Here is a 12,441-nt window from a genome sequence, read left to right on the forward strand (position 1 = left end):
CAGCAGCAATCCCCCACCCCCTCATCACGTGTTAATTCATCAGCATAATCCATCACTTTTCCTGACTACAATCCCACTAAGCTTGTCTAACCCTTCACAACAATTTGCTACTGCTCTCCAAATACCTAAATGTTTTAACTCTTACATTAATTTCCCAAATAACTTTAAATAAAGGAGTTCTAGTCCCCAAAGAATTAAATGGTGAGGTCTTCTGCCACCTTCCCATCCTTACTTCCAAAGAGGCTGAAATCTGATGATCAGCCCTCAGATAGGAGTTAACAGGATCAAACTCTTAAAAAAAAAAAAAAACTCCAGAAAAAAAAAGATGTCCAAATAGTGACAGTATGAGGAATCCCCCTGCTCCATACACACACACACTGAGAAAAATCTGATTTGCAACCTGGCCACTCCATGGTGAGACCCACCAATGGGTCTCAATGGACAAGCTGTGCTCACACAGATTCCAATCAGTGTACTGGGTCCTAACATTCAAACATGGGTACACTCCCCAGAATCACTAAAGACAGACAAAAACAGACAGAAAAAAAGGTGATTCTGAGAAAATGCAGAGGGCAGAATAATCTTGAAAACAAAAACAAAGAAAATAAAACATTTGACTGATATTCTCAAAGGGAAAAAAAAAAAAGAAATGAGTGCATCCATAATATAAGAAGAAATACTAAAATGAAATAGTAGACAGTGATTTAGAAAAAGGGTTCTTAGATATTAAAAATAAGATAGCTGAAATTTAAAAATATCAGTAAAAAGGCTAGAAGATAAAGTCAGGGAAATCTTTCAGAAAGTAGAACAAAAGATCAAGGAGATGAAACACAGAAGGGAAAAGATAAGAAATTAGAGGTCCCATCCAGAAGGTAAAACATCTAAATAACAGGAGAGCCAAAAATATAGAATACTGAGGGAAAAAGTAATAGATAATAAAAGGCAAGTTTTGAAGAACTGAAAGGCATAAATCTTCAGACTGAAAGAGTTTACAAGGGTGGGAGGAATTGGGAAATTGGGATTGACACATCTACACTATTGATACTATGTATAAAATAGACAACTATGAGAACATACTGTATTGCACAGGGAACTCTATTTCATGCACTGTGGTGACCTAAATAGGAAGGAAGGACAAGAGAGAGGGGATATATGTGTATGTACAGCTGATTCATTTTGCTGTGCAGTAGAAATTAACACAACATTGTAAAGCAACTATATTCCAATAAAACTTAATTTAAAAAATAAATAAAAGAGCTTATAAAGTACCCAGCATATGAAGAGAAAAGGAGCCACACTAGAGCATATCACTGTAAAATTTCAAAATATGGAGATAATCCTAAAAGTTAACCGAAGGGAAAAGAACAGGTCACCTACAAAGGTCTGAGAATGGAAAAGGCATCAGACTTCTTAACAACAGAAGTAATACAATAGTTGAATAATGCCTTTAAAACTGAGTTTTAAAAATGAATTTTATTCTACACCATCCAAACTATTGATCAAGATACATTTTCATATATGCAAGGATGGAAAAATTTACCTTTTATGCATCCTTTCTCAAAAAGCTACTGGATGATGTACTCCAACTAAAATGAGGAAGACTGGGATTTAAGAAACAAAGCATCTGAACAGAACTTTCAGGACAGTAGCTACTCAGTAAACCCAGAGAATAACGTCTCCCGATTGTTGCATAGGGGCTCCAGGAAGAAAGCCTGGCATGGAGGAATAGTAATTATATGTTGGAGCATACAAAAAAATATATGACAAGTTTGTCAAAGATTCTGGAGAGTTTAACAAAAAATATCAATAGGCATTAGACAAAAATAAATGACAAGGTAGTTATCAACTCTAGGAAAAACAAATGACTATACAAGAAAGGAGCAGTGGTCATATTTCACTGTTTGACTTAGCAGTGAAAAAATCTGTTTAAATCATAATATTATGAACCTTGACTACTGATTTAAATTAATACTGTTATATAACTTTATTGAGGGGATGGAGGGAAATGAATTGTGTGGAGAGTGAGGGATCTATCATATTTCCTCTTAAGTCAAGAAGTGAAAAAAAAAGTAGTAAATGTATATTTAGGAATAAAAGAGTAAATAGCAGAGAAACAGCCAAAATTGTTGTTGTATAAAAATATACAAATGTAGTATGTAAATATAAAATATACACCTCTAGGGAAGGGGACTAAGGAGTGGGAAAGACACTCCTACTTTTTCTTCATAAGCCTAATAGTATTTTAGGCTTTCAAAATTATGTATGTGTATTACATTGATTAAAAAATATATATTTTATTTTATTTTATTTTATTTTATTATTTTTTTTGCGGTACGCGGGCCTCTCACTGCTGTGGCCTCTCCCGCCGCAGAGCACAGGCTCCGGACGCGCAGGCCCAGCGGCCATGGCTCACGGGCCCAGCCGCTCCACGGCACGTGGGATCCTCCCAGACCGGGACATGAACCCACACCCCCCGCATCGGCAGGCGGACTCCCAACCACTGCGCCACCAGGGAAGCCCAAAATATATATATTTTAATAGCTAAAATTAAAATGAAAAAATCTCTATGAATACAGGATGAAATCAATATAAAGGAAAACTGGAGATTGTAAGAATAAAGCTCAAATAAGTAACTGACCTCAAACCAAATTACCCTAAAACCCCACACACTCATTTAAATGTTACGCACTCTTAAAAGCACGCTTTCCTCTCACTTTGTAATTATACCACTTCAAAAAAACAGAAGTCCTACCATCATTGCTTTGATATTGCAAACAGACTACAAAACATCTGATGGATCTTCTAATTTCTCTGATTTATCACAGGAACAAACTGAAAGTACCTCTTTTACCAATATATTCATAACTGATCAAATTCTTAATTTGTACACTGTTCAAGCTTTTGGTCATTAGCATATACATTAAATGCTTTGGTCTAATCAAACTAACATCTATTGTTTTTTACATTAATACTTACACACTTGATAAATATCCAAACAAAGCATAAAATTTATCCTTCCAATAAAGGCAATCACTCAATTATGAATGACAGAATCAGCTTTAAGCTTTTAAAAAATACATACCTATACACTAATAGAATGTATTCTCTAGTTATAAATCTAAAACTTCTACTAAAATGATTCCAAACCCTCTCACAATTTCCTTTGAAGTCTGGCTTTTATATAAAAGCAGGCAACACACCCAATTCCATTAGTTTTAAGTCTTCCAGAACCAGACGTGCTGAGGTTTACAAATAAGCAAGTTAGTACTATTCAAACCCCTGAGGGCTTCCCTGGTGGCGCAGTGGTTAAGAATCTGCCTGCCAATGCAGGGGACACAGTTCGATCCCTGGTCTGGGAAGATCCCACATGCCCCGGAGCAACTAAGCCTGTGCGCCACAACTACTGAGCCTGCGCTCTAGAGCCCGCGAGCCACAACTACCGAAGCCTGCCCGCCTAGGGCCCGTGCTCCGCAACAAGAGAAGCCACGACAGTGAGAAGCCCGCACACCGCAACCAAGAGTAGCCCCCGCTCACTGCAACTGGAGAAAACCCACGCGCAGCAACAAAGACCCAATGCAGCCAAAAATTAATTAATTAATTAAAAACAAACAAACAAACACATGCCTTTCACTTATGGATAATAATGGCTACTTAATATACACATAATCACCATGCTTATTATGGTTTAGCTTTAAAAATAGACAAATTGATTTAATAAAAACCAATTCAAACTTGGCATTTAGGAAAAGTAATTTGTTTACCTCTGTTGGTTTGTAGCAGTCTACGAGAGCTTCCTAGAATGAAACACACAGAGGTTTTATTTTAAAACTCAGTATCATTTTAAAAGTGAAGTCAAAAATCATTTCATCTTTATAGTATTATTCTTAACATGGTAAATCAATTTTTCATATTGACTACCTAGAACCACACTTTATTTCAGCATTTGTTGGTCCTCTGAAGATACAAAAAGTTGTACCCTTCCTTTGCAGGAATGCCTTGCACTCTTAAGAATACACACACACACACACAGAAGCACACACACATACCTGTCCTTCTGGCTGCCAATGTGGTTAATAATGAACTGGATACACTTAAGTTGAGACAGCCTGTAAGAGATGGTGACAATCACACTGGATGTGGAGAGGGAGGGCCTGGCTGTGATGTAACCACAGAGTAGCCTGTCACACCTCAGCAGGCTTTGGTTGTCCTCCCCTGGGAACCAAAGGGAGTGACCTGATGGCAGCCAAAGCCCCTTTCAAGTTCTTACTTTTAAGAAAAAAATTTTATGTCATTACATTTTTTATAGATCTGGTGCCTGGTTTTTTGTTTTTGTGTTTTTTGTATTGTAACTGTCAGAACTAGGATGCTACCTTCTCCCAGCTAAATTTACCAATAAGAGATAAACATTAAATTGAGACTTTTCACCACTCAAGAGACACCAGCAATTACTAACACATTAAACACATTCAAATGTGCCCTTTACTTGCCTTTACTGATCATTTGCCATCAGTGATAACTAACAGCCATTCACAGTAATTATCAGTGAACATTAAGAGCAATGGCAGGTCAAAGGTTAATTGGTTTTAGAAACTCCCAAATGCAGACTTAAAAATGATACATTTGACTTCCTGCGGGAAGGGAAACAAATATTTTATTGCTCTGGAGAAAGGAGACATGGGGCATCTCAACATCCATGGTATCAGGTGAGCATACTCCAATAAAGGATATTTTATTAAACTGAATTATATAGTAAACAATCTTATCTAGAAATTAATTTCATGAATGATATAATCCACAACTGCAAGACCAGAAGCCTGAGCTTAGATACTCCAGGTCTAGCTCAGTCCCTCTCCTTCTCATATAACTATGGGACGTCACTTCCTTCTCTGGCAAACGGATCTTTGGAGAGAAGAAAGGAAGAACCATGTTTCTCCCAAGAAGTTAAGGCTGGAGAAACTCATATCTGTAAGGTGCTTTAAGAACTGACTATAGTCAAGACCTGCCTTATCACCAGAGATGCAGTTTGTGAGGGTGAATACTCATCATCCCATTGCTTTCTCTCTACAAACGGCCATTGCCCGAGTGCCGCCCCGGGGCAGAATCACTGCAAGCCACGCTCAGGAGACCCATGTGGATTCAAGCATCCATCAAAGGTTCTAGATTTTGAATGCTGCTTACCCGTAATTTTGAAGCTCTCTCTTCCTCACTGTCTGCATCAAGAAGATCATCAATGTCAATTTCCACATCTGGCATTTCTTCTTCCTGGGGGGCAAATGTGAAAGCATTCTATTTAGTGAGATACTACATTGTATGGAACCAATTCAGTTCAGTTATATCGATGCATTGACAATTAAAGGGGGGAGGAGAGAAGAGACTAGGAGGAAGGGGAGGAAAAGAAGAAGGAATGGGAAGTAGGAGATAGAGAGAAAGGCGGAAACAGTAGAAAAAAGGGAGATGAGGCGGGAAGGGGGAGGAGGGAAAGGGAACCGAGGGAGGAGGAGGGAGCAAAGGAGACGTAAGGGTCACAAAGCGCAGAAAGTAGTGCTATTTCAAAAATGACGATTTTCTACTTTCTGGCAAAAAAACTGCACTTCTGAGTATGTAATGGGGGATTGGCAGATTATAGGAAGAGTAGTGAGACTTGCAGTTTCCTGCTCAACACCTACCCTTCCCTGCTCTTTTTTTGGGGGGTGGGGGGAGGTCCGCATCTCCCTTCCTAGCTCTGGGTCTGGGAAAACCTGAGTGTGCCGCGCACTTCTGAGGTAGGGCTCTTGGGTTCGTATCACCCCAACCCCAGTTACAGACTCAACCGAGACTAATGGGGGTTCTAGGAACAGAAGCTCTTTCAAGAGAAGCGTCCCCGCTGGAGAGCCGGCTGAGGAAGCCTGTAACCTAGAAACTGCCGGCAACAACCGTGCAACCACGAAGGGAGAGCCTGACTCACGGTGGGCAGAGTGGGGAGAAATATGGAAAAAGAGGGTTATGGATGACATCACCGCGTCAAACCACTTCTGAAGCCCACCGACATTCTAGTAAAGCCCCATTATTGTGAGTCAAGTTTCATATTCCTGCAGCCAAAGACATCCAGTCCATAACAGGGGGCAGGAAAGTCCAGCTGCAATGCGGTGACAGACCTCACTGATTTGGAATCTGCAGCTCCAACCCACAGCAGATCTTGGCTACCTCTCATTCTGTCTGTTACCTGATCTTCCCCACATCTCTGAGAACGCTGAGAGAAGATCGCATTGAGGAGAGGGCTGTAATTTTGCATTTCCCCTTCCCACGAGGAGTCACCTGCAGGCCAACTCGTCCCAGCCACAGGGATGGCCGAGGAGTGTCTGCAGAAGCCATGGAGAAACCTGTGTGGGGGACACCTGTGCGGACTCCTGGGCTTAGCCGCTCTGTGCCAGCTGTGTTGTCTGGTCTTCAGGGGCAAGGCTGACCTTCTGAGAACTTCCTTTCTAGTAAAATGCATTTACTAATAGTGCTCAACCATTCTTTTTCCTGCTCCAGCACAAAAGTGACGACCCAAGTGTTTTGAGGAAACTGAGGAATATTATACACCACTGTGAATAATAATAAGAAATATGTATATTGGTCTCTGCCTCCAGTTCCTGACACAGAGCTCCTAAAACCCTTGTAAATAGGGGTGCTGACTTTTGTTTCTTTACTACGGTGAGATATGCAATCCATACTGGAAAGCGCAGATAAAGCAGAAGAAAAACTGAACCCAAAGCAGAGGGGCAAGTCTAACATCTTAGTCTTATTAAGGTTAAAATCTCTTTTAAAAGTTTTAATAATAATACTAACAAAAAATGGGGGAAAAAAAGCATATCTCCTTAGAAAATTCAAATGACCTTAGAACTAGGAAAGAACACTTCTTACTGGAGAGTAGAGATAGGAGTAAAATTAAAACATAATCACCTGGCTTCCGAGGATGTCAGGAAAACGGTACAGGGGTGGAGGTATATCTGCCTATGGGAATATTTGACAGTACCAGGCCCTGAGACTCAATCTACATATGGCAGTGGACACAGCATCACTGTCCTCCGCTTATAGCCGGCTGAGCTGCTGTGGCTTTCCCCTCCTTCACCAGAAGCCATCCATCCCACACTTTCATCCAGCCAGTGTGTCTCTCAGACTGGCACAGAGCTGCTGTTTCAAATGAGATGCCATTTTTAAGCCCCCTCCAGGGCAGAGCAGGGAGATGGGTACAGATGTAGCCTCCATCAGCGGGGGAGGATGCTGGAGGATCCCAAGGCTGTACTCTATTCAGTCAGGATGCTGAGCACTGCTCAGCACTGGACGTGCACACAGCTTCCCTGTATGGGTACCAGCCTCCCTGGCGACCGCGTCCCCTCCACCCTGGCATTCTCTTGCCCCAACGCTGCCTGTGCCCGACTTCCGATTTTGTGTATATTTGGAATTGTGGCTGAAAGGAAGACTGCAGGGGGAGAGGGGAGTCATTTGGGGAGCCACCGAGAGTGGTACAGCTCTCAAGGGTCTGCCAGACTTTCCACAGTGAAAGGACCAATGGAAACTGAAACACCAACAAAGAAACTCACTGGATTACAGAACAACTGGCAGTCCATGAACACAGATGGCAGCTGGCAAGCTGCAGTGTGGATAAATCACACATGGACCACGTGGACCCTCCCCAGGCCAAAAAATGCTGAAGCCACGGCAATCCAGCCTCTGGAGCAGCGCCGGGCACACGTTGTGTGTGTATTCTAGCAAATGTGGCTCAAGATTAATTCACCTACGTCCACGGCTTGGCGTGGCTTTAATAACCACCATGTGAGGTCAAAATACCCAGAGCCGATTTCAGCTGACTCTGTTCAAGAAAAGCCAAGCAAAAGCGATAAACCCACAAGTATCAATCTGTGTAACAGTCTATACAGCCTCCCCCTAAGTTCCCCCACTCCTCCCCAAAAACCGTCATTTGGGTTCAGCATTTAGACGTGGTCTGGGCACCAAGTATGTATTTATGTCACAGTTTAATGAAATCAAGCAGAGGAAGCAGGTTGTAGAAACTGTTCAAGTAATCACAGCTAAGGGGAGCTCTGTGTCTGCTGTTCTGAAAGGAAATTAAAGAATAAGCGAACAATGCCCCCAGCAGAACAGCACAGCCATGGGTTTCCCTGCAAACATTGTTCAGCTTTGAAGCCCTGCCAAATTTGGTCAAACAGGCTTTTACTTGTATAGCAAAGTAGAGTCGCACCCACACAGCAGCATCTGCAATTAGGTGTCCTCTCAGCACGACTGCATTGGGCTCTCCCTCAGGCGCTGACCACATCTGACCCATTTTTCCCAACCCTTGAGGTCTGGGCCGTATTTCAGTTTAAATTTGCTAAGATGAAATACAGTTAAGAATCCAGTTCCTCAGTCACCTTAGCCACATTTCAGGGCTCAGTTGCCACACGTGGCGAGTGACTGCTGCACCAGACAGTGCAGACATGGGGCCTTTCACACCGCTGGACGGGACGGCCCTTGAGTCCAACTCACCCTCTGGCCCAGACAAAGCGAAGCCTCCTCCTGTCTCAAAGGAGCTTGACAGGAATAAAGAAAACAGCTAGCACCGCAAGGTCACTACCAGGCCCCAAGGGCATGTGGCTGGGAAACCCTGGGCTAGGCTTGATGCAAAACAAGTATTCACTGGCTGAGTAATTACAACAAATCACTAGACATCGGCATTTTCTCCCAACCTCTGAGCTTCTCATTACCCCCACCCACTTCTCTCAGAGGCCAGGAGGAGGTCAGGCTCAGCACACGTACCAGGAGTGTGGAGCAGGGTGGGTTCTGAAGGTCGGCGATACTGAAACCAAAGCCCCACTGAGGACATGGAGATGGGGGCCATGGAGGTACATGTAGGCAGAAAAGACCGATCTAGTATCAAGCATAGAATCCTGTGTATATTTGGTATTAAATATTTTTAATGAGTGTAGCAATAGTCCACATTCAATTGTTCTCTGGAGCTCTACCTTCTGTATAAAGCAGTATCACTGAGTAACCTTGGTGATAGATAAAATCACTTACCAGGGACTGACTACACCCACAGCCTACTCTGGTTTGCCAGAACCTAGCTGTGTTTGGGGGATTTCCCCACGTTAAAAATAGATCTGCAAACAGGGCCTCTGGTGACAAAAACGAAACAACCTCTTAGGAGTGGCCGGGGTAAGTCACCAGCTAACAGCATCCTATATTCACCTTCTTGTCGATACCCACAGAAAGAGGCCCTTGACCATGTCTGTGCATCTATCTGGTTGTACGTCACTGAGCATCCACCATACACGAGCACGGTATCAACACCGTGAGGCCCTGCTCTGGAGGGGCAGCCGAAGCATAGAAACAAATGATATCCAACGGCACCAAAAGACAGAGACAAACCAAAAATGCTTTCTCATTAAGGAGGGGAAAGCTTCCTCCTGGGGCAGGTGGGGAGGGCTTCACAGAGGAGAGAGCATGTAGGCTGGCCTTGTGGAACGGCAGGATTTGGATAGGTTTAGAGGGGGAGAGAGAGCCCCCAAAAGAGGCAGAATGGTACACACAGAAGGCAAAATACAAGGGTTGTTCTAAGCACAGGGTGTAGAAAGGTCCTTGGCCTGGGGGTCAGAGAGCTCTGGGCTATGAATATTAATGACTATGAAAGCCAGAATGAGAGCTGAGGCAGGTGGGGTGCAATAAGGAGTAGTGAAGAGTGCGGCAAACGAGAGAAAGCATGCCCCAGGGAAAGGCAGCAAAAAGCAAAACAAAACAACCCTCCAGGGCTTCCCTGGTGGCGCAGTGGTTGAGAGTCTGCCTGTCGATGCAGGGGACGCGGGTTCATGCCCCGGTCTGGGAAGATCCCACATGCCGCGGAGTGGCTGGGCCCGTGAGCCATGGCCGCTGAGCCTGCGCGTCCGGAGCTTGTGCTCCGCAACGAGAAAGGCCACGACAGTGAGAGGCCCGCGTACCGCCAAAAAAACCCCAAAAACAAACAAACAAAAAAACCCCTCCATTTCCAACTATTGTAACCTTTTAGGAACATGTGCTCTATGCTGTCAGATTTTCCAAGTTTTCAGAAAAGCTGAAAATACAGAGTTTTAATATTAAAATATTTTTTAAGTTGGTTTACAACTCTTTAAAATATTGTGAAAGACAAACAAAATCCATCAGCCTTCATGCGGCCAGTTTGTCCTCAGCCTGCAGAGACTGTAGCCAATGCGGGCTCCAGAGCAAGGGTGGGAAATGCTGGGAGAGCTGGCCCAGCAGCAGGGCCCCGGGAACGAGGAGGGGGTAGGGGAGGCTGCTGAGAGGTGGCCGTCCCGTGGGAGGTATCACGGCCTGGATGCCAGCGGTGGCAAGAATGGAAAGATTTTTTTTTTTTTTTTTGCGGTACGCGGGCCTCTCACTGTTGTGGCCTCTCCCGTTGCGGAGCACAGGCTCCGGACGCGCAGGCTCAGCGGCCATGGCTCACGGGCCCAGCCGCTCCGCGGCATGTGGGATCTTCCTGGACCGGGGCACGAACCCGTGTTCCCTGCATCGGCAGGCGGACTTTCAACCACTGCGCCACCAGGGAAGCCCTGGAAAGATTTTAAACAGGAAGGGAAAAGGGATGGAATTTGGAAAAGGGATGGAATTTGGAGATGAACTGGATGTTGGAGGAGGGAGAAGGGAAAGGTAAAAGGAAGATGCAGGTTTTGAGCCTGTGAGGTTTTGGAGAAACATGCCGTGACAGAGAGCACGCCTGGGACCTCGAAGACACTCACAAACCAACAGGCAGTTCAGAGGGAAGCCACCTCCAGCAACCACCAACCCTATGCAGAAGGAGGACCCCACGCTGCCACTGCACAGGGACACGTTGTAGCGCCGAGGGCCAGAGGCACAGCCCCGCGCAAGCAGGACCTCAGCCGAGCCTGCGACCACCGGGGGCTCAGGCACCACGATGCGCTGATGCAACGAGTATTGTGTTCCCGAAACAGACGGCCTGCAGTGAAAACACACATGCACACTCACACACACGTCCAGCTCGCCAGAAAATTCACACCACGAGCCCTGTCAAGTGTGGCGTCAGCTGTTAAAAAAATACAAATGCTCGCTGATCTCCACAACAGTGAAGGGGGCAGGAATGCTGATGCTAAAGCAGCTTGAAAATGGATGATGGTTTTCACGCTCCACAACACACAGATCAAGGGCTCCCCGAAAGTGACAGTGGCTCACAGCTCTCTGCATCTCTGTCCCAAGATAAGGACGTGAAGGACCGTGAGATTAGAGTGCAGTGGACACCGTGGCAGTGAGGGAGAAACGTGGGCAGCAGGGGTCGGGGTCGGGGGGCACTGGCCTATTCTGACAGCCCACACTCCCCAGGGCTCCCCTCCACAGGCCTACAGGGAAACTGGCGTAGGAAGAACCTAAGAAGAACAGAGGCACACGGGCTCCCAGGGACTATGTGAGTATTATTATTTTCTCTGTGAAAATATTTACATTTCATGTTTTTTTTGTGTGTGTGTGTGGTACGCGGGCCTCTCACTGCCGTGGCCTCTCCCGTTGCGGAGCACAGGCTCCGGACGCGCAGCCTCAGCGGCCATGGCTCACGGGCCCAGCCGCTCCGCGGCATGTGGGATCCTCCCGGACCGGGGCACAAACCCGTGTACCCTGCATCGGCAGGTGGACTCTCAACCACTGCACCACCAGGGAAGCCCTCATGTTTTCATTTTAATGACAACCCAAAAACATTTCTATAAGCAAGCACATTTATTCTAAGAATCATCTGGATGACCGTTCTATAATCAGATCAGCCCTGTGTTTATCATCAAGCAGCATTAGGTTAATGACCTAATGAGAAAAAGGCCGAAGAGCAGATTTAATGCATAACTGACTTACTTATTCACACCAAGTGAAGCCCGAAGCCATCGCTCAAAGGACACTGTGCTACCCCCAACTGTACCTAATTCCTCTCACAGAAAGAATGACATCAGCCATCCCAGGTGATTCACGTTGTACATTTGAGTTCCGTTGGTTGGTTACTTTGTGTTTAATTTGCAATTTTGATTTTGTAATCGGAAGAACCATAAGCATAAAGAGTTTTCGTTTTAAGTGGTACATATCTAAATAGTATCGTATTACACCTTTAAGTCAGCCCTGGAATCTTCAAGAAATTTTTTCTAGTTAAAAAGGAGCCCAGAGCTTCCCTGGTGGCGCAGTGGTTGAGGGTTGAGGGTCCGCCTGCCGATGCAGGGGACGTGGGTTCATGCCCCGGTCCGGGGAGATCCCACGTGCCACGGAGCGGCTGGGTCCGTGAGCCATGGCCGCTGAGCCTCTGTGTCCGGAGCCTGTGCTCCGCAACGGGAGAGGCCACAGCAGTGAGAGGCCCGCGTACCGCAAAAAAAAAAAAAAAAAGGAGCCCAGCCTACCCTATGCACATCACTGTGGAATATCAGAACACTGAGGATGAAGCGGAGA

At 45.2% G+C, this 12,441-nt stretch overlaps 1 protein-coding gene across 1 annotated transcript in view; it reads right to left on the bottom strand.

Moving 5' to 3' along the window:
• PPP1R14C (protein phosphatase 1 regulatory inhibitor subunit 14C) overlaps positions 1-12,441 on the bottom strand; it is an 88,906-nt gene that overhangs the window by 14,795 nt on the left and 61,670 nt on the right. Inside the window, exons 2-3 of the mRNA XM_060115285.1 lie at positions 5,179-5,262; positions 3,762-3,794 (exon numbers count right to left, since the gene is read on the bottom strand). Of these exons, the coding sequence (XP_059971268.1) occupies positions 3,762-3,794; positions 5,179-5,262 (117 nt within the window). The remainder of the gene's footprint in view (positions 1-3,761; positions 3,795-5,178; positions 5,263-12,441) is intronic.

The sequence above is a fragment of the Mesoplodon densirostris genome, chromosome 12 (genome assembly GCF_025265405.1).
Source record: "Mesoplodon densirostris isolate mMesDen1 chromosome 12, mMesDen1 primary haplotype, whole genome shotgun sequence".
NCBI lineage: Eukaryota > Metazoa > Chordata > Mammalia > Artiodactyla > Ziphiidae > Mesoplodon > Mesoplodon densirostris.